This window comes from Parasteatoda tepidariorum, chromosome 3 (assembly GCF_982258835.1).
Source record: "Parasteatoda tepidariorum strain Cologne lab strain chromosome 3, Ptep-v5.0, whole genome shotgun sequence".
Lineage (NCBI taxonomy): Eukaryota > Metazoa > Arthropoda > Arachnida > Araneae > Theridiidae > Parasteatoda > Parasteatoda tepidariorum.
In genome coordinates, this window is record NC_141757.1 from 75,796,702 (window position 1) to 75,820,444 (window position 23,743).

At 32.1% G+C, this 23,743-nt stretch overlaps 1 protein-coding gene and 1 long non-coding RNA gene across 2 annotated transcripts; both read right to left on the reverse strand.

Annotated features, from left to right (window-relative positions):
* Positions 1 to 7,664: 7,664 nt before the first annotated feature.
* Positions 7,665 to 20,258, reverse strand: LOC147813905 (uncharacterized). The gene is made up of 2 exons (XR_015432611.1): positions 20,136 to 20,258; positions 7,665 to 8,102 (listed from the first exon to the last, which is right to left on the reverse strand). It is a non-coding gene; the product is annotated as an uncharacterized LOC147813905 (long non-coding RNA).
* LOC147813906 (uncharacterized) lies at positions 9,056 to 13,806 on the reverse strand. The gene has a single exon (XM_087159615.1). It carries the CDS (start codon positions 12,182 to 12,184, stop codon positions 9,794 to 9,796), a length of 2,391 nt encoding a protein of 796 aa, XP_087015741.1. The 5' UTR covers positions 12,185 to 13,806; the 3' UTR covers positions 9,056 to 9,793.
* Positions 20,259 to 23,743: the final 3,485 nt, after the last annotated feature.

A 23,743-nucleotide genomic window follows, 5' to 3' on the forward strand; every position in this document is an offset into this window, starting at 1 on the left:
TAAGCACGATAATTAATGAAATTTCTTCATATAAATTTTTCACAAAGTGTGATATTCGAGAAGCCTATAGGCAGGTTATGCTTCCTGAACACCTACAGGACATACTAACATTCACTACTCCTTTTGGATCCTTCGCTAATAGACGACTCGTTTTTGGCCTCAAAACGGCAGCGAGTACTTTCCAGGCTTTAGTAGACCTAATTATTGAGGAATTAAATACTGAGGGTATTAAAGGTATACATGCTTATCAAGACGATTTCCTAATCGGAGCAAATTCCTTTGAAGAAATGACTAATAGAATATCAGCGTTACTTAAAATTTTAACTAAATATAACTTAACTTTAGCTCCTAATAAATGTTCTTTCTTTAAAGATTCTGTTGAATATCTCGGTTTTGTAATTTCCCATAAGTGTATAACCCCTACTTCATCCAATATAGCCAAAATTACTTCATTTGCTACCCCTCGTAATGCCAAACAGGTTAAGAAGTTTATAGGTGTGTGTGGCTTTTATCGCCATTTAATTCCAAATTTCGCCCAATTAATTGCTGTGTTGACTAAAGTTGCTACAAAGCAATCTAAATTTAAATGGACTGACGAACAACAGCGGGCATTTGATGCATTACAGAATGCATTTTTTTCGAAACCTTTTGTTCAATTACCAGATTTCAGTAAACCGTTTTTCCTAAATACTGATGCGAGCAAATTAGGCATTTCAGCAGTTTTGATGCAGGAGCATGAAGGATCTCTTCGCCCTGTCTCTTTTTTTAGTAAGGCTTTGTCCAAGTCTGAGAAAAACTATCCCGCCATCAAATTGGAGCTTTATGCAATCTTTAAGGGTGTTACAGCATTTAAATCTTACCTCTATAATAGAAATTTTACAATTCTGAGTGATAGTAAACCCCTAAAACATTATCGCAAGGTTACATCACCTGCTGATATTATCACACGTTGGTTGCTTGCTTTAAGTGAATATACTTTTGAGTTTATACATATACCTGGTCATGAGAATGTGTTAGCCGACTGGTTTAGTCGTTCTCCTGATCCAAACTTTTGTCAACCTGCTTTAAATAGTAATGATTCTGAACTAATTTTACCTTTCACTGATATAAATGAAGACCATGTAATTCATGCTTTAACTAATAATGACTCCCCTCTTGAAATTTCTTTAGACACATTTAAATCTGAACAATGTAAAGATCAAAATATTCAGGAAATTATTTCCCTTTTAAACAATCCCACGTTAATTAATCAATCTAAGACTGAACATTTCTTTTTAAATGATGGTATATTAATGTATGCCACTGAGGTTTTTCCTCATAAACACAGAATTGTAGTTCCAAATTCATTAAAATCAAAAGTGTTAAATATCTGTCATGTTTCCCATTCTGGTATTCAAAAGACGTATGAGCTTGTGTCTAAAAGATATTTTTGGAAAAGTTGTTACAGTGATACCTGTAATTATGTTAAGTCTTGTGAATTATGTATTAAACATAAACAGTCTGCGAGCAAGCCTGCTCCTTTAAAATCAATGTGGCTACCTCAGAGGCCTGGACAATTTGTCTCAATGGACATTGTAGGACCCATTAAAAATTGTGGATATATTTTAACTTTCATAGATCATTTCTCTAGACATTTAATTTTAAACCAACTAGTCAATTTAACCACTGAGACTGTTTCTAAACATTTAATGAATTATATTACTCATTATGGTAGAATGTTATACCTATTAACAGATCTAGGCACTCAGTTTAAAGCTGAGGTTTTTGAATTAATCAATAAGAAGTTAGGCATAAAATTAGCCCATAGCAGTGCTGCTCATCCTCAAAGTAATGGAATGAGTGAACGCATTAATCAAGCTATTAAGTCTTCTGTTGTAACTTTACATGAGAAAGGTGTGTCATTTGCAACCAGCTTATTAATTCACCAAAATATATACAATGGTTCAATTCACTCTTCAACTAAATTCACCCCTAACTTACTTCATTTTGGTCGTAATTTGGCCTTAATTTTTGATTGTTTTGAAACTAGTGTTGAACCAATACATTTGGATAAATCTCACTATTTATTGGAGACCTTAAATGAGCTCAATATTGCATATGAAAATGCTTACCATAATTCTGAACGAGCACAAGTCAAACAAAATTCGAGACAAGGTGCGAAAGCAAAATTAAGATCACTAAATATTGGTGATATTGTCTATTTAAAACATACTAATGTGTTTAAACCTAAATTTGATGGTCCGTTTACTATTTTGTCAAAATTTAATGATGTGGATTATGTAATCCAACTTTTGGACAATACAAAAGCACCTAAACTAACTGTTCATATAGACCGTTTACGTCTATGTCCTCATAGGAGGCAAAATTTGCTTTTTCATCCCTCTTTGGATACCTCCCCTAGTGTAATTGATAGTGATATGACTCTCCCTAAGGCTTGTCCTTACAATTTAAGAAGTAAATAATTTTTTCTAAATAAATTTGTTTGAATGTAACATTGATATGTGTGATGGGTGTTATTTGGGTATCGGTGTATATGATGCTGGCCGTCATATCCGCGGAACATCGGGATCCTGTAGTACTTGTCAGGCAATACCAGTGATTTTTTGGTTAAATTTTTCGTATACAGTTCTTGTAACTAATTTTGTCAATAATTCTAACTTTTTTTAATTGAATGAGGTATTCAAATTGTGATATGGTTTGTATGGTGGATGATGAGCAGTGCCCTCCTTGTTGCGACTCTACAAACTTTTAAGTATGGGTTCGTGTTTGTGGTTGTTCATGTCTAACTGATTGCAAGTTTTTTTTAACAAATATTTCATGTTAATATTTGTATTTTTTTTAAATTACGTAAACACATAATTGTAATTAATTAATGACGTCTGATTATCGAATGCCAATTTTTTTGTTTTTCGACCCTGTAGTTCTGTACAGTATTTTTTTTTTCTCCTTTTCTAGTATGTCATAAGTCACTATTATTACATACAAAATTTTTTTTGGGATTTTTGCAGAGTGTGAATTCTCTTTGCATAATGTATACAAGTACACCTCATTGTACATCTCAAGGTGTCACAACGGTTGTTATGATTTTTTATTGTTTTGTGTTATGTTGTTTTATACAAAATTGTTGATGCTGAGTTTGTTAAATGTATATTGTTCAGCAATTTTTGTTAGGTAATGCTTTTTGTAAGCAATGTGTCAAGGCCTTGTTTGTTTTTGTTTTGTTTTAGCAGTTTTTTTTTGGTCAAAGTTCTGTGAGTCAATTTGTTGTTTTTTTAAGTGTTAAAATTCCTTGCAGTTGTTGTTAAATTTAATGTTTTGCCTAGGCTTTTCCTGTTACAACTAGTAAATTTAATTGCAATTTTTTTAAATTTTTTTTCAAGTCTAAAATTAATAATGTTAATGCACTTATTGCTCTCACTAATGACTTTGATTTGTTTCAGGTATACAGTTTGATGTGTACTAAATTTTTTTTTTTTGTCGTTTTAACTCGGATTACTACTTATCAATCTTGTTTGATTGGTTTCAATTTTTTTCTCAAAATTCACTTAATGGATTGATGTACAAAATGTTGTACAAAGTTTTTCGTTTAAGCTCGGAGTATTGTCAGTCTACAATGGTAGCCTGATTTTTTTCGTTTGTTTGCAATTTTTCAATTTTTTTTCATAATAAATTCCAGCAAACAAATCAATTTCTTTTCAATTCCTTCTTACAAGGAATAATTTGAGTTAATGTCCTTTACCTCAAAACATTTGCTTTTCCACTATTACTAAGTGAGATTTTTTTTTTTGAATAATCAATTATCCATTTTACCTCCTTAATGTTATTTTATTTGAGGAAGATTTTCTCAGTCTACTTCATGTAGCCTGAATTTTTATACGGGTGTTATTGCACTTATAGGCATTCACATGCATCAAGGCATATGTTGTTCAAGTTTAATTTATAGTACATGTGTTGACGATTCATTGTCAAAATGTTTGTTTTCATGTAGCAAACAATTAAGATTGTTTTTTTTTTTGTCCATTTATCAAACAATTAACATTGTTTGGCCATCTCACTAATCAAGATGCAGCCATGTAAAGCTGCTTATATGTATGTGTTGTTATGTGTTACTAATTCTTTGTATGTCTTATGTTTGAGGCACAGCTTTTCTCATTTCAGACTCTTACTATCAAAAGTTTTGATATAGATTGTTATGTAAACATCTGACTATTTGTAAGTGGAGTAGTGGTGAACTGGAGTTGCAGGCTGTTAGAACTTAATTTCATTTATAAATTTTTTTGGATTAATATTTTTTGGCAAAAAAAAAAAAAAAAAAAAAAAAAAAAAAAAAAAAATTTCTTCAAAAATTTTTTTTTTTGCAGTGGGGGGTATAATGTGACATTAGGTCACAGCCTAATTTATAAATATCCTGTTTTTTTCTTAATCAATAATACTAATTCTTTTTAATTTTGTAATACATTCTTTTATTTTCATCATCTTTCTTTAGCCCCTTAAGCGATAGCGCAATTTGGACATTCTCCCCCTAAAATTCCTTACCAGCTCCTTAAAAGAGCCCCTTTATTTCGAGAAGTTTCCACCCTTTTTTTTCTGAGAATTCCACTGGTCGTCGGCTTCTTTCATCTCCGCGTGTTTGTTGTGTTTCTCAACCGTAACTTTTAACGCATAATCAATTTTTCGTCTCAACTCGTGATTTTTAGGTAATTTAACTTTAACTTGCACAACATGCACTACAACTTCAATTTTAAGTTTTTGGTATCTTATAAAAAGGATGAGCGCGAAAGACGGATAGCTTTTCGATAATTTGATGTCATATAATTTGCTGCCCTCCGCTAAACGGAGTTTTAACATTTTAGCTCCCACCTCCCTAAGGTGGAGAAGCTTTTTTTTCTCGAAGATGGCTTCTCTGCGCCATCTTCATTTTGATGTTGGGATTTGTTCGCTGAAAATAACTCACCTATCGCCATGCTGTACTTTTCATTATCTCTGATGAATTGCTTACTGAAGAATTTTCCTTTTCCTGACAAATTGGATTAATACCTACTAAAGAATTTTTCTGATATATCGGTTTTTAAATGCCTACTAAAGAACTCTCCTGATAAAATCTCCAGTTTTTTAAAGGATGATCCGCTGACCAACTACCGTCAGGGATGGAAATCCCCCACGGTCATTTTTCACTCCTGTTCCAGTCATCACTAGTTCCACATCCTTGGCATGGGCCATTCCTAAAATGATGTCGTGCCTCAACATGGTGATGTGTCTAGTTTGTTTTTCCTCCAATAAAACAATAGTGATTTTTTTTCAAAAAAGAACTGGACTGATTCCTTTTTCACTACCCAAAAAGTTTTTGTTTGTTTCATCCTAAACTCATCTCCGATCCAGGACTGGATATCTTTTTATGGATAAAAAGGTACGTGCTTTAAATATACTTGGTATCTTCTAGAACTGTTTTTTGAAGAAGAAGAATTACTATTTTTCTGGGTTAGCCAAACTTCGTAAAATGTACAACTAACTATGTTTCATCCGGCCATTATTAATTTTTAGCTTTTTTATTTTTCTAAATGGTTATTCTTTTTGCAACTTTTTCATTCTTTCTATACCCAACCTTAACAGGGCAAATGCATTTAACTATATTAGATGTACAATGAAATGCTAAACTTTATGAATAATAATAATCATGAACTAAAAGCGTTTATATACACAATTTTTTGTTTCAACTCTTTTTATTTGCATTCTTTGAGTGTTAGAAATAATATTCATATTTCGGCAGTAACTAAACTTTGAAAAATTTAAATAAAAAAAAAACTGCTTTAATTTATTTTTGCTTGTTGAATAAGACCAAAAAAGTTTAAGTTTTATAGAATAAACTAGAAAGAAATAATAATTAAAAGTAAAGCTAAAACTCAAATATTCAAGTTTTAAATAAAAAAAACTAAAGTGCTTTGAAACTTGCATTGACTTCAGAGGACTTTTTTTAAAACTTGTTAAAATACAAGATTAAAGAGATAATGCACGATGAAAAGACTTTAAAAAGGACCTGATGTTTTTATGTTAATTTAATATGCCAGAAAACGTGAACAATAGTAGTTAAAAGAAAAACTTGAGAGTTTTTCACAGACGCAAAATAAAAGGATAGGAAAAACACTGAACGAAATCGCCCGTGGATACAAAATGTTTTCAAAAAACTTTAATAATACCTCTAAACACATCTTATGCATTTTTTTTCTTATTTTTATGTTAAGATAGAAAATGTATTTCATTTATTTCTGTTCCTTTTTTTATTTCATAAGAATTTCTACTTGACTTCCAGTCCTCTAAAATAAATAAGAAAAAGTAATTTAAAATTAAAAACAAATTTCAAAGAACGATTTTTTCAAAAAGAAATATCATTATAAAGAAGTATTATAATGATGTTTGCTAAGGATCATTCTATTCATATGCGCTTATAATTAAAATATGTATTTAAATAATCCGATTACCATGCAACATATCATTCTCAAATAAAAGTAAAGCATTCGCACAACACCCAGTAGCAAAACAGGGGGTAATGGAATTTAAGTCCCAGCCAATTACATCCAACATGAATATGACATTGTAGTCAGCACTGCGCATAGGTCAGCTTTACTTTCGAGACTAGCTGGTATCCATTGATCTAAAGCTGGGTAGGCTTCAAGAAGCCACTGGGCATCAATCCCCAATGGAGTCCATTCCAATATACATATTAGGGTGTTGTTTACTCATTTACCAAACTCATTTTAAAAATGCTTTTCACTTGATTGCAATTTCAGGAATATTTCCTAAGCTGCTTTACATGCTCAGGAGATAGAGCATTCGCCACTCAATGAGGTGACCCTGGTACAAATCCCAGCGATGGTCCGTTGATACGAATTTTGCACCCAGCTCGCAACTGCCACAAAGTAGTCGTAAAATATTCTCAGTGTAGACGGAATATCGGTTAGAATCCCCTTAATGTCAGGCTAGCCTAGCGGAATTTTTGTGGTCTTCCTCTCCATCTAAGGAAAATGCGGTTTAATTCCATCAAAAAGTCCTGCGCCAAGGAAAGTGAAAAAGCAATGCTTTATTAAAGAGTTCCTGTAACATAAAAAGCTTCTATTAATCTTTTATGTTAGTTCTTCACTATAAAACTTAATTCTAATTAATTACTGAAATCGAAATGCTTTCTCACACTTTTAAAAGCCACATCCAGTTCTTAAATCTATTTTTGACCCAAGTATGCATAAATTTAAATAAACACATTTTTCCCTTTAATCTTCGTGGGAATCACTCGACCTATTTCATAAACCAATAGTAATTTCTAAGATTTCCCTCTTTCCCTAAATTGAAACATTTTACGGATTTACTTTGCAAGATTTTCCCTAACATATAATAGAGAAGCACAACTTTTCGTGCACACTTTCCTGATAACCTGTCTAGTAATTAGTAAATAAATTTTTGTACCCTCCTTCCCTGCCTAAGACCTGTTTTAATCCTTCCACTCGGCAACGACGTCTTTTTTGTTGAAACCAAAGTCACAAAGCAGATACATTGATAATCGATCGTCAACTCAATATAGGGTCGGCAGTTCAACGCCGGGTTGAAAATAAAATAAAATATCACCCATTTAGAATAATCTTTAGAACTGAAATAAAATGTGAACAACAACACCATTTTTATATTCTACTTTTTATTTATGATCCTACAACAAACATTCATGTTTCCAGTGGTTAGAGAAAATGACTATAAGTAAAATAATCCGTGTCCAATGAGAGCTTATATCTATTAAGTATCTCTCATTTGTCTTGCTGTCAACAAAATACATAGAAAGTAGAAACATTATTTGAAAAGACATGTTAAGAAACACCATCAATTGCGTGATGTTAATCCTTTTGAAAAGAAGTAGTTTTAGCTTTTAACGTTTCTGTTATTTTTGAAGGAGAAAATAAGAAATAGAAAGCTCTTTCCAAGATGAATAAGAGAAGGGTCAGTTGAGTTCATGAGGTGTCACGCACGAGAAATAAAGATGGAGACATCTCTGGAATTATTGTCATTTCCAAACAACTTTCTTTCTAAGTTCTTTCCTTGGCAATATTCAAGTTCAATGAACCCTAAAATATAAAAGAGGTACTGAAATTTTCTTTTAAAACAACTTTTGTATAGCTATTTCTTTTAAAAAAGACATGCTTGCAAAACAGCTTAGGTTTGTGAAACGTAATAACAGTTTTTTTTTCTTTGGGGGGGGGGAGTTAATTGCAATTACTGTGTGTAAATAAGTTCTTGTAAATTCCCTGTTCTATGTCGAAGATATTCTTCGAAATATGGGTTTTTGTAATGAATATTCTCCATTATTTTACAAATTTTGAATGGCTTCAACAAAGAGCTTATAGGAATATCTCGAAGCGATCAAGCACTGGGTTTTAATAGAAAATGCAGTTTTTGTGAATTTATGGTTTTGTTTGGGGGATTTTGTGTGTTTTATTTGAGGTAATAAATTAAAACCAAATGTTTACTTAGGTAATTGAGTAAGCAACTATCTACACACAACGTAACTAGTAATTGAGTAAACAACTATATATAGTGAAGAATGAATATTTTTTCGGTGGAAGATTTTGTTTAATGTATAAATATTTCCTTACAAAAAAAGAAAATCTAGAATATATGAATTTTTAAAATAATTGATGAGCTTTCAGAGTGTCTGAGGTTCGAGTTCCGAAATATACATTAATTATGTATCAGTGTCAAAAGAATAAATAAGAAATAAAGATCACAAATCATTAGTCTATTATCAAAAAAATTTAAAATGTTTAACTATCAGAATACCTAATAGTTCCTACTATAAAAATTTTTAGTTTTGTTAATATTGCGTACAAAAATCGCATTCAATATACGTATCCTCTTTGAGATTCAAATTACTTATTCTGGTCTAGAATCCTCAAAAATTTATATGATAACGCTAAGAGATTCTTACGACAATGTTTGGCAGTCCATTGAATGAAAAACCTATTTCACAAGACAAAAAGTTTTACACTTTATTGGGGATGAAGAACGCATATTACCTTTTGGAAACACTTTGAATGACATTAGCAAGAGAGTTTCAAGTGAGTAAAAAATAACAAAGAATTGATCAAATTACGTAGCTTTTTGAAAAACACATAATTTTCCAGGTTTAAATACATATTTCTTAATGTTTGCAAAGAAATAATTACAATTTATAGTAATTCCTTAAATAAGGTGTTTTTCATAAAAAAGGTGAATTAGAAAAGTTTCTTCCTATATTCTAAAATTTATTTTCTTATAGTCACGAAAATTATACATCTTCGATAGCGTTTGACTTATGTTAACCATAACGCTGGCCCTATTTTTGACCTTTTAGCCATACTGTGTGTGAGACCTTTCAGTCTCTTGGTTCGTTTTTAAAGACTACTCAATACGGATGACCAAGGATTATTTCAATTTTAGCTTATTTATTACTGAATTCTTGATTATAGAATTATTTACAAAATGATACATGAATTGGAGAATATAATATTCTGGAGCGCTGCTGCTCCCTTCGCTCTCATGCTTTCTCTAGCATAGTTCAAATCGAAACTCAACTCTTCTGCGTTCAAAGCTAATCTCTCCTGCGTTCAAAACTGATCTCTAAAAAATCCTCTTTCCCATAAGAAACAGTCCTTTGCTCCACCCCCAAATGTAGGGGACGACACCTGCAGTGTCCTTCACCCTCTGACCCTCAGGTCAAGGGGTCAATCAAATGCGTGGGAGAGGAATCAGGATCCTGACACCTCCCCCCCGGTTTCATCTAGTTCGACCTTCTTCCCTGGTCGTACAAGTGAAACCTAAAAACAATGCAAGCCCATCCCTGCACCAAAAAAACAATTACACGCACACATTCCCGTGCGCAAAAGAGATTGGCCGCATTATACCTTATTAAACATAAAATTACACTTAGGACACTTGACAAACTAATAAATACAAAATCAAAACATAGCATAAAAGAACCTAATATTTTTACAATCAACACATTAAAATCACTTTTATCAGGCCAAAAATAAAATATCCATGCCAAAATCCATTTATAAAATTCCATCAAAATAAAATCCTTAAAGTCATGTCCCCAATTCCTGCCTAACAAATAATAATAATTAGCAAACAAAATTAACCGTCCAAATTGCCCAAATGTCCACTCCTTCAAGTTCATTGACCTAATCCCTAACTCTTTTGCTCTACTTTTTCTTTCCGACCACCCTTTCTGAAAACAAACCCTTAGTTTCATTTGCACCTTACGGGGTTTAATTCTGATATCGGGAGTGTTTGAATTTGCAGCTGTGTACCACTCCTTCTTAGGATACTTAAATAATTTTTGTCTCCTCTCAAACCACATAAGTTTAGATTCCATCGCGCCGTCGCTATCTCCCTTTCTTTTCTCACAGCACAAATCCGCCATCTTCAACGCGTTAATTGGACTTTTAACCTTCACTTCCACCCCTCGCTGACCGCAAACCTCTTTGCCTTTAAAATCCTCCCTCACTTCCTCTAACATTCCTTCAAATTCCGAGGTGCGAGAAAAGGGTGATTCCTTATCTCCACCCCCTACTTTCTCCCCACACTCCGGATTCATTAAAATACATGGTGGATCTTCGTCCCCTCCCCCGTTTGACTCTATCCCCAACACCTTGAGACCCCCCGGAGTGACTCGCACTCCTCTCTCGTCCGAATTCTCGCAAGCAAGGTCAGTGTCCTTAGTCTCAAACCCCTTGTTCCCTTCTTGTTCTTTTCCCTCAGGACAGGTCATCTTTTTCTCCCACTCTTTTCCCCACCGTTCATCCCCTGCATTTTCAAAAACATGCTCCTTTAATTTAAACTCCCTATCCCTCATGACCGTCGTCTCGTTTTCACTTTTGACCACTACCGGGATTTTTTCACTAGGATTTACAATTCCTTCCCCTATCCCACAGTTACTAGGAACATTACTGAGCTTTTCCTCTACAGCAGGGCCTATCTCTGAATTTACAAAGATCCATCTCCCTATCTCAAAATTTTCTTCAGGATCTAAAGATTGCCTTGATACGCTTAATTTAGGAACATTGTATATTATTTTTGAGAAACAAGACTTCTCCTCAACCCCCTCGATTCTACGCAAATCCGATTCGTCTTTCTTCACCCTCTTTTCGTGACTAACGCGTTCTACAGAATCTTGCTTAGCCTGATCTTTCTTCTGATCTAACCTAAATCTAGTAATTTTCGGACATCCCCTCTTTAAATGTCCTACCTCTCCACAGTTATAACATTTCGGGGACCATTCTCCTAAGCTAGTAAATCTAGTAATTTTCGGACATCCCTTCTTTAAATGTCCTACCTCTCCACACTTATAACATTTCGGGGACCATTCTCCTGAGCTAGTACTATTTTTCCCTTGCGATTCAAGCGGAAACTTACCCTTTCTATTAACATTCGGACCACTCCATTCAGGAAATCGTCTCACCCCACCCTTCACAGTCACCTCTTTTCCTTCAATTCCAAAACCAAACCTTCGGGACTCCGGCCTCTCCGCTGATTCCACGGTGCCTAAACATCCAACCGATCCATTTAAATTGACTAAGGGTTTACAATCCTGGGTTTTACTTTCCTCATCCTGGACACTCATTAAAATTTTTGTTATCAGCTCAATCCCTTCTATAGTACTTCTTATCCGCTCATAATCATATTCCCGTTCTCGTTTTAACCATTCCAGTTCACGTATCCTTCTATTTAACGCCCGTTCCGCACCTTCTCTTAATTTTCGTTCCTGCTCTTTTTGCCTCTTTATTTTATCCTCGCGTTCCCTATCTTCTTTTAATTTTTGTTTCTCCCGTTCCCTATCTTCTGTTAATTTTAGTCGCTCACGTTCCCTATCTTCACGTTCCCTATCTTCACGTTCCCTATCTTTCCGTTTCCACTCCTCTCGTTTCTGTTTCCATACCTCTTGTTTCCGTTCCCACTCCTCTAGTTCCCGCTCCCGTTCCTCTTTTTCTAATCTATCCTCTTCAATCACACTTAAAACATCTTTAGTAATTTGCTCATCGTAACCTGAACACTCGGTGATCAACGCCCTTATCTCAATAAGTTTGGCGTTCTCAGGAACCGTTATCCCAAACTCCTCCTTAGCTAGCACTATCAAATCTTCCCTTTTTGCTTCGACAAGAAAACTCATATTTACCGTATTAATTAACTTAATTTCCTAAGCACCCAAAAAAAAACAATACTATTTAACGATAAAATTAAAAAAAAAGGAAACTTAGTGACACTCTCGATTCAGCTCCCCTACTCATACATTCAGATCCCCTATACTCATACCCCGACATTCTATTATAAAATTTAACATCTCACATGTAACCATAACATATACAATACAATTTGTATCATGCAATATTCAAACATTACTTCTTAATGCACATAAATACAAGTTACTCTTTTTAACTTTCATTGCAAAATAATAAAATTTTGTACTCTTTTGGTACCCCTAAAATATACACCTAAACTTTCCCCAAAATTAAAACTCTTAAATTTAATAGATTCTACAGTCATAATAATTAACCATTTCATCATTTAAACAAAAGCAAACACCTTCCTTGACCTTTTTTTTTTTTTTCCGTCCAAAATTATTTTAACAGACTGCATTATAAATAATAATCACTATTAAATAATAATAAACCAAGAGCCTTGTTTACTCAGCTCGCTATTGACATATAAAAACACAATCTTTAAATAATCCTACACTTTTTACAAGTAATTAAATCAATACTCTTCTTCTTTCATACATACTCTTAATAAAGCAATAAAAAAAAATTACACTCTTAACAAACCAAACACTAAGTTACTTAAAAAAAAAACATCAAATCATTACTTATTATATTTATCAATAATAATCATACTCATTAATCACACAAACAATACTATAGCTAACTGGCCAATCCCTTAAGCTCAAATAAAATAACACATCAGGTTGACTTTAAACCAAAACAAAATAAACTTATCCCCTTAACTAACTACCCTTTTTGTTAAACTTCTACCCAGAAATGTGAGCGTGTAATTTATCCTTTCATGCATGAGATAAAGCTTACCTCCCTTTATTATCTTTTCAATTGTCCTCTTTGTCAGAGAGTCGATGTTGAAACCACACTCTATGGCCACCGGTCACGGGGGGTAGCACTGGCTGCCTATCGCCTCCGGCGATAATAGTCCCGTCGATGTTGTCAGTCCACCGTCACCCTTTCCTTCAGGCAATCTTTTTCACTAGGCATTTCCGTAGGCATCCTTCTATCAAGATTGACTCCATGAGGCAACACTCTTTACTGGGCATTTCTCATAGTGTGCATCGGCGATAATTCTTTTCCTTAGCATAGCAGTCCTCCTTCCATCCTGACAGGCTGCGACATTTGTGAGACCTTTCAGTCTCTTGGTTCGTTTTTAAAGACTACTCAATACGGATGACCAAGGATTATTTCAATTTTAGCTTATTTATTACTGAATTCTTGATTATAGAATTATTTACAAAATGATACATGAATTGGAGAATATAATATTCTGGAGCGCTGCTGCTCCCTTCGCTCTCATGCTTTCTCTAGCATAGTTCAACTCGAAACTCAACTCTTCTGCGTTCAAAGCTAATCTCTCCTGCGTTCAAAACTGATCTCTAAAAAATCATCTTTCCCATAAGAAACAGTCCTTTGCTCCACCCCCAAATGTAGGGGACGACACCTGCAGTGTCCTTCACCCTCTGACCCTCAGGTCAAGGGGTCAATCAAATGCGTGGGAGAGGAATCAGGATCCTGACACTGTGATTGGTAAGGAAATTTTTGCGCATGTACAATGTAACTAAAATAGCGTTAAAGATACAGAAAACCGTAGCTTTTTGCAAAACCTCTCTAAAATGCTCTTAGATGGAGAATTTCCTTATCTTACATTACATTATTAAATATGGTTCTTAGTAATTGAATAGGAATAATATAATTCAACAAAACTCTCCGTATTGATTTGATTTATTTGGTCTCGTACTTATTTTCGGAAAGTGCTCACACTAATCAAGAGTTTTGTGAAACATATAATACGTTATTACCCAACCATAATTACGGATCACGCTTGCTATTTTCGAGTTGGTTTCGAGTTCTTTAAAAATTTAAAAATACCATCGGAAAAAATAATCTTTTCAAAATGTTTTGTCCTTTTCGCATAACAAAATATATATATATATATATATATATGTGGGGACGGCATGAGTGGACGTCTTAAATAAAAGACACGTTCTTAAACAAAAACATATATATTGAAGATTAAATTTACACAAGGAAGGACGATTAACAATTAACGATTAAATAACAAAAAAAAATAATAAATGAGAGTTCGTCTAAAAGTTTTGGATAATATGACTTCTCTTTGAAGTGCATATCCACCCGTCTTTTTCGATTCGATGTCCATCCCGCTCTTCCTCTGGGAAATCCCCACTGCTTCCTCGTCGTGTACAGGGATTAGCTTGTGGCTTGCATAGACTTGCGGGACTTCTAGCTTAAGGCGACTTCTAACTGACGGATCTGAGAACTGATATCGGGTTACAGCACAGGAACTGGCGCCACAGAGAGCTGAGATCGGCGTGGTGTACAGGAGCTGGCACCACAAACTCGGCCCTCCTGTATCTCGCCTGGTCCTCCAGCGACTCTATAAAGAAAAAAAGAAAAAGCAGAGCAGACTGAAAAATATAATTGATATCTGAAAATTAAATGTTTTTGGTTAGTTTTGTCTTTCAGGTAAGAGTGTATCAGTTCAGGAACGTTAGGTAAGAGTGTATCAGTTCAGGCACGTTCACTCTTCCATCTTTGCACGTCTTTTGTCTCTTCTTCAACGACTTCGTCTTTTTTTCTTTTCAACGTCTTTCATCTTTTTTCTTTCCTTTGACGTCTTTCATCTTTAACGTCTTTCGTCTTTTTTTTTCTTTAACGTCTTTCGTCTTCTTTCACGTCTTTCGTCTTTAAATTTTTTCGTCTTCTTTCACGTCTTTCGTCTTTAAATTTTTTCGTCTTCCGTCTTTAAATTCTTTCGTCTTCTTTCACGTCTTCCGTCTTTAAATTCTTTTGTCTTAAGTTTATCTGGCGCATAATCTAAAACTAATTGTTGTAACTTATTTTTTAAAGCATTAGGAACACAAGGATCTATGTTAATTTCAACCTCATCAGATATAGTAAGATCAATTGGTAAAATAGACAAATAGTTTTCTTCATCAAAACACTGAATTTTATTTTTAATTGTGATACCCTTTTCATTGATAATTGTTTCACCCTGCATTAAGACATTAAGGCCTATAATAGCGTCATAAGGCATCATATCATTTTCTACAACACATATTTCAGAAAAACAATTGAAATCATCAATTTTAATACTTTCTTTAAAATAACCTAATGGAGTCACTATTGATTTACCAAATCCGTTTAGAGTAGAATTAAATGGAAATAGTTCTTTAGAGTTTAATTTATTAAAAATTGATCTTTTGATTAAAGTGGCTTGACTTCCTGTATCAATCAAAGATTTCACATTTAAGTTATCAATTATTACCATTTTAAACAACTTTGGCTCTACACTAACATTTAATGTAGCAACTTCCGTTTTTGCATTTGATTTTGGACATTGCGAAGCTTTGTGTCCAAACGCTTCACATTTAAAACACTTTAAACCCTTATCTTTATGTATGCAATATTTTGAAATATGATTTCTTGAACCACAATTGTAACACAATTTATTATTAAAAGTTTCAACATCAGTATTATACCTTATCTTTTCATCATTATTTTCATATTTATTTTTATTCCTATTTGAAACATCTTTTCTTACATTATACCTATCATCATATTTTGCTTTTGTTCTATCATAAGAATTATATTTACGATCAAAGTCATGTTTTGTTTTGATTTTATCGAAAGCACTTTTACTCTTTGCAGAATCACTTTTTATTATTTCATAGACTTTAAGTTTCTCTTTAAATTCGGACAAATTTTTGCAGCCGTACAAAACAATTTTGTTTTCATGTTTATCATTAATCCCTTTAATTACATAATGCATAAAAGCAGCATCATCTATTTTTCCGAAATTACAGACCTCTTTCATCTTTAAATAATATTCTTGAGCGGATTCAGAATCCTTCATTCTACGTCGATTCAAAAGATCATGCAAATTAGCAGAATTAATTTCGAAAGAAAATTCATCAATCAAAGCTTCTTTTAATTTTTGCCATGAATTTATTTCCGGGACAGTTCTGACAAATAAAGAGGCGTTACCACCAAGAGATCTTTTCGCAAAAATAAATTTTTGTAAATCAGACAAATTAAACAATTTTGAAATGTTTTCGAAATGTTCGATCCAATGAACAATATTTTCATGCGATTCTGCATTATACTTAGAAATAGTACTTTCGATATCAGAATAATTAATAGCAACATTTTGAAATTCAAAATTTCTACAGGCATTATTTTTATCTCTTAAGCAAGAATCAATGTTTTTATTTTCATTATTGCACAGCATTGAAAAATCATTCTCTTTCTTCTTAGTTAAAGTTTCACTTTCGTTTTGATTGTTTATGTGTTCCATGGAGTCATCGTCTGACTCACAGGAGCTAGACGCGTAGGCGGCGTCATTAACGAACTGAGAGAATTCATTCAAATCAATTAACAAGGTCAAAATGTTTGTTGCAATTTCTGTTTTATTGCCTTCGAATGAAATATTTAGAATATTGGAAACAGTTATTAACTGATTAAGAGTGAATTCTTTTTCGATATTTTTCAATTTATTTTTAAATTCTTCGCTATCCAAAATAAAACTGAAACCATTAAAATTTCTTAATCGTTTTCTGTTTGACCGATCGCCTTCTACATCGAAAATAAACTTATGTAGAAGTTTTATTTTGTCAGTCTTAAAATTCTTCAATGCTTTGCTTACATGCTTAATATCGTTAAGAATCATTTTAAATCAATGAAAAAAATGTACATACCCCAATTGTTGTTGCAGATATGAGCTTAAACAAGAAACGAAAGTTTCATCACTACGTCATTCGGTTATTATTGTTCACGAGAATGAAAAGTATTTGTTTCGAGGAAAATGAAAATTGTTTTCAAATTCAAATTGAAATTTCTTCACAGTTCAATTTTTTTCACTATCAATTCATTCATAATCCAATTTTTTCATCATCAATTTTTACATTCATCATCCAATCGTTTCATGATCAAAAAAAAAAATTTTTTTTTTTTTTTAGAATCTCACTTTTTCATAATCCATTCATTCACTATCAATTTTTTCTTTATCCCACTTCTGAAAATTGTGGGGACGGCATGAGTGGACGTCTTAAATAAAAGACACGTTCTTAAACAAAAACATATATATTGAAGATTAAATTTACACAAGGAAGGACGATTAACAATTAACGATTAAATAACAAAAAAAAATAATAAATGAGAGTTCGTCTAAAAGTTTTGGATAATATGACTTCTCTTTGAAGTGCATATCCACCCGTCTTTTTCGATTCGATGTCCATCCCGCTCTTCCTCTGGGAAATCCCCACTGCTTCCTCGTCGTGTACAGGGATTAGCTTGTGGCTTGCATAGACTTGCGGGACTTCTAGCTTAAGGCGACTTCTAACTGACGGATCTGAGAACTGATATCGGGTTACAGCACAGGAACTGGCGCCACAGAGAGCTGAGATCGGCGTGGTGTACAGGAGCTGGCACCAATATATATATATATATATATATATATATATATATATATATATATATATATATATATATATATATATATATATATATATATATATATATATATATATATATATATATATATATATATATATATACAGTGGCGCTCACGTATTTAAGGAGATGTCTTTATTTATGAAAAGTAAAATCCAAAACTTAATGTTCACGCATAAGTTTATTGAATTGGTAATTATGTATTGGAACAAATAACTTATTTTTAATATATTTTCACAATGAAAATCATTTATCTAACTGTTATACTTAAATTATGCAACATTTTAGAAAAAATATGCATTCCGCATACTTAAGGACAACAAAATAAATGTTTCTTAATCGTTAGTAAAATTAATAACAAAGTAAAACATGTAACAAAAAATAAAGATTTGGAGCTAGTATTTACTCGGTAAGCCTTTTGGGGCAATTACTGCTTCACATCTACGAGGCATCGAATCTACTAATCTTTAACATGGCTCAGGAGGTATAGCTGCCCAGCCTTCTTGGACACATTTCCATAAATCACCTAAATTTTTTTGGTTTTCGCTGTTTCACATATTTATCCACACCTATCCACAGCATCTTGATCGGGTTGAGATCTGGTGATTGGGAAGGCCACTGCAAAACCACAATTTTCTTGCTTGACAAGAAGGCCTTCGCAGTTTTGCTCGAGTGCTTTGGATCATTATCGGCTTGCATGATTGGTTTTCTTGAGCGAAGTTTCCTGTAATAAGGCAGAAAAACAGTCTTGATAGAGTCTACATACACATGCTGATCCATGAGGCCTTCGATTTTGTGAATTGGACCACATCCTGAAAGTGTCATGGCACCCCACACCATCACCGAGCCAATCGACCTTTTACAATTGATTTTGTACACCGTATATTAAATTCTTCACCGACTCGACGCCTCACATAACTTTTGCCATCTGAGCCCATTCTGTTGAGCTTCGATTCGTCTGTAAATATAACTCGATTCCAGTCAGCCGATGTCCAGTTTCGGTGTCTTTTTGAAAACGCTAATAGAGCTGCTATATTCTTCTTTGACATCAACGGTTTTTTCCTACATAGGCGACCTATAAGCCGAAACTGATTTAAACGCCGTTTGATGGTATTATTGATTACGTGCTTGCCTGTTAATTCAGCGAATTCTTTTCTGATATCCGGGGCGGTTTTGTGATGATCAGCTTCAGAAATTTGATGAAAAATTCGATCTTCTCGTTCGGTAGTTTGCGTGGACGTGATTTTTGGGATGCTTTTTCAATACTTTTGGTCACTAGAATAGATTTCAATGCTTGGAAAACTGCTGTTTTTGATAATTTTAACCGCCTACCAATTTCTCTAACGCTTAAACCTTTTTTTCTCAAAATATCTTGCTAACATTTTTATCTTTACTCATAATAATGTTGAATTTTGTACTAAAAAAATTCAAAAAAATATTAATATAATGTTTTAAAGCCTCAAGCAAAGATAATGTAGTAAATTACACTTACATTGATCGATAAATTGATTGTAATCATTCAATAACTCATGATTAGACAAACTGTCCTTAAGTATAAGAAACTTAACAAAATATTTTTCTTTAATTAACTTTTATGAAACACTTGTGAACATGAATGAATTATATGAGAATTGAAGTTCAACTAAGGTAGAATTCGTCATTATAGATATCTTGATCGAAACATAATATAATGATCTAATATAATGACGCATTTGTTTTGAAAACACTGTCCTTAAGAACGTGAGCGCCACTGTATATATATATATATATATATATATATATATATATATATATATATATATATATATATATATATATATATATATATATCGTTTACACTACGTTATTTATTTCGCTTTTTTTTGGTAATTCATTAAATAACATTTTGAAAAATAATTAGTTTTTTTTGTCAATACAATTTTTAACATTAATAACCTGTCTGTTAATTTTATGACTATACAAGAATTGTTTTTAAAAAAATCAAAATCAAAAATTAATTTGAAATATAAAAATACTAATTAAGTAATTTTGTAGTTTTATTGTATATAAGTTTTTAAAAACATATATTTTTATATTTTGAAATGCTTCCTGGTTTTTTTTAATCCTTTTTTAAATATTTGGAAATAAATTTTCGATATAAATATAATTTATTTATGCTTCAAATGACGATTTAAAAATGGGCTTTATATCTGTCAGAAATTAAAAAAAAAATTAACAGATTTACAATATTATTGCTAGAATTTTTCAATATTTAGGAAACAGCAAAATATTCGAATAGCATGATCCTACTAATTCCTTATATCACTTTTATCCGATCTGCTATTTTTTTTTCAAATTAAAAAATAAAATTAATATTAAAAATTTAAAAAAAGTTACTTTGCTGGAGTTACTTTACATTATTTTGAACCTTTCAGTTTCCTGGAGGAAGAAAATACATTCTCACATTTAGGAAAGAAATTGACTGATTAATGTCCTCTCAGTCTGCATATAGCCTTTTAGTATCATGGAACATTGGCGCACATTTACGACTTAATCAACAAATAAAAAAATATCGATTCTCATTGTATCATCTTGTGCAAATAAAGTACTTTGGAAAGAAATTGATAGGCGTGTGTCCTAAAGTGGATTTTCTATCGGAAATTGTTCAGAAGAAATTTCTTTTGCAGAAAAAAAAGTTTATATACTTTAATACGATGCACTAAAAAAATTCTTCTTTATACAACGATTAAGTTTGCTTAAACCGCATAACTTTGCGTGCTTTTTGTAATCACCATGATGGAAAATTACAAAATGTTATGTAAACATTGCCATTTTTAGATACATAACGATTAGTAATAAGGGCAATGTAATTATTTTACATCAGAAAGAGATAAACGGTTTTTGACAAAATATAGTGGATAGAATAACTTCATTTTCTTAATTTGAGGTATATTTATTCAATTCTTTTAAAACTTCAGATTTGAAGGTAGTTAAAACTCCTGTTTAATATATTTTACCCAACAGCATTGATGAATAACTTTGAAAAGTATATAAAGCTGAAAATGTACAAAAAACTGTCCTTTTATGCTTTTTTGTTCAATAAAAGCATTAGTTATTATAGTGTATGCTTCAAAAACTTCGCATGGGGACAAGCACAATGCTTTTAATGTTTTTATTTCATTGAGCAACATATAACTGAAACTGCAGGGGGCGGCAAGAACCTGAATAAACAATTTTTAAATTAACTTCATTAAAGAGTAATAAGTTATAACAAATAATGATAATAGTTAAATTATAATCAAATTAATTCGTTTCCAAGTTGCAGCCTTTTAAGGAAACACAGAGGCTCAAAAACTTGTGAAAAATGTCAGCAATGGGCCTCAAGTCTTCTACATTTAATTTACCTGTTGGCAGAGCACACAACGTGAATGTTAGTCCTACGAGGAAACGAGAAGACTTAAATTTTTTTTTATAAGGAACAAGATGCTGTAAACAACTGAAAAATAATTACCTACAATATAGCTTAAATATTGAAATGTGATCACTCGGACATAATTACATAGCAACAGGGCATGCCTTAATAAAGTGACTCTCAAAAATGCATGCCTTTAACACAAGTTCAGTAATGACAAGCGTGCAGAATGACGTCACTCACGCTATCTGTAAGAGAAAATATATGTTGCCAACACACGACCGAAGCTTAATTCTGTTAATTCATTATGTTCAAATTCAGGGGCTCTAGTTCAGAGGAGTAACAGAAATTTACGGAGGATTTACAGAGTGACAGAAAAGAACAGAGGAAGAAATTTACACACCAAATTTTAAAAATAAATGTTAGCTGCTATTCTATGATGCAGTAACTTTGTTCGAGTATTTTGGCAGCACCCTTTAGTTCATAAAGAAAGGATTTAGGCAGCCAGTATAACGGTAGTTCGCTTATATTTTCTATAATTATTAAAAGTTTTAAGTAAATAATATCAGTGTACTGTTGGAACATAGTGAACCATAACATTGCAGCCCTAATATGATGCCAAGTTAAACCATATTATTATGCAAATTAACAAATCTTAAGCTTATTTATTCGATACTTTGGCTCGACTTTGCAAAAATATTGTTCAGCCTAGCAACTCATTAGGACTTCAAAAAATTTATACGTAAAAATTTATACGCCTGAATTATTGTTCAAAACTGAACGTATTTTTTAAAAATGCAAAAAAAATCTATTAATTGATTATAATGTAATAGTTTGAATTAATAAAATAAAGATTATCAGACTTAACAAAATAAAAATTATCAAAATAATCAGAAAATTTAATAAAGCTAATACAATTTGGATATAAATTTTATAGACATGAGAGGGAACATATTTTAATCCTATTTCTAACGAATCACTTCTATATAGTTTCCGAAATTTGTTTTCTGAGAATTGAAAATTTTATACTTCACATTCTCTTAACAGGATATTTTTTAAAAGTAATAAGGAAAAAAAAATGTTAGTTGAAAATTTTATATATTTCTTTTTAAAATAAAATAAGAAATCTTTGTCTCGGTCTGAAAACGTAAATCCTTCTCTGTGAAACTGAAAACTTATATACTTTCATCCCGAACTTCAAATCTTTGAAATACTAAAAATAACGAGGCTATCATGTTTTCCTTCGAAAGGACTTTGAAAGTAGTTTTTTCAGCAATAAAAAAGTAGCTGAAGTACTTTAGGTATGATGAACTGAAGTGCAAAATGCGAATTTTTAAAATGTCTTATTTACAAAAAATTGAGTGCGTAAGAGAGTTGGATAACTCTAGACAGTTTCGATTTCGTATTTGTTTAATATTAGTAATACTCTAAGGACTGAACTCTAGACTAAAACTTACGTAAGCGAACAAAAAGTTACCTCAGAAATATATAAAGTTACCATTAAACCTAAACGAAGTACCGTTGACTTACAAAAACAAATATTAAATAACACTTACATAATAGAAACATAAAAAAGTAAAACAATTACATAAAATATTCCTTCAATCCGTAAATCTCAATTCATTATCCTTATGCACATTTTTACGATTAAAATTAGTAACTTTAGTAATAAACATAGTTATTTGATTGGCTAAAATTTTTTAAGAATTTACACAATACGCAGAGTATGTTGATTGAAACTTTGGGAAAAGGGTCTGATTTTTGATAGTCCTCAATTAGTAAAAAGTTGTAAAGGTTCTACTTTACTACTTATTAATTGAAAATACAGATACAAGTCTTATTAAGAAATATTTGATGCCAAAAGCCTTGGTGGGAAGCATGCCATTTATTAGACTGGAATAAGGAACTGTATCATAGTGAAATAATATATAATCATATTAGAATATGTACTTATTATGCTAAGATTGTACTTATTATTAGGGTAATTTCAAAATAATTAGGAGAATCCAAGCATAATTAGTGGGTCTGGGAAGCATATTTGTTCTAAACGGTCCCTGGGGGGGATGAATTTTGGGTCACTTTATTTAATGAGTACGGAGCAATATAATGATAAGCTACTTGGTATAATTAGGGACCTTTTGGAGCAAAAACAGGTTCCTCAATTAGGTAATAAAATTCTTTCTATGCATCGTGTGTCGTTAAGCAGGGAAAATTTCAGAAACGTATGAAGTACCAATCTGAAAACAATACTAATGAACAGTTTGCTGTTAAAATGTGGGTTTATCACTATATTGTCTCAAACCCTTTATTTATATAAATTTAAGATTAGAAAATATTCTAATAACTAAACATATTACAAAACTAAAGGATACACGATTTTATTAAGATCTATAAGTGAACATAAATAATATGGCTCAAATGATGTTTTGAAAATAACATTTAAAAATATAGGTACATTGTTATAATAAATTTAGTAAGTTCACTATCGTAATTTAATATTTTTGCTTGCCAAACAGGCTGATATATTCAATACAATTTGCACATGCGCCAGACTCTGTACGAAGCTGATCCTTAAGTTCTAAATCATTTAATG

Bases quoted from the DNA above. Each gene is read 5' to 3' on its own strand.
- LOC147813906 (XM_087159615.1), bottom strand. From the start codon at position 12,184: ATGAGTTTTCTTGTCGAAGCAAAAAGGGAAGATTTGATAGTGCTAGCT.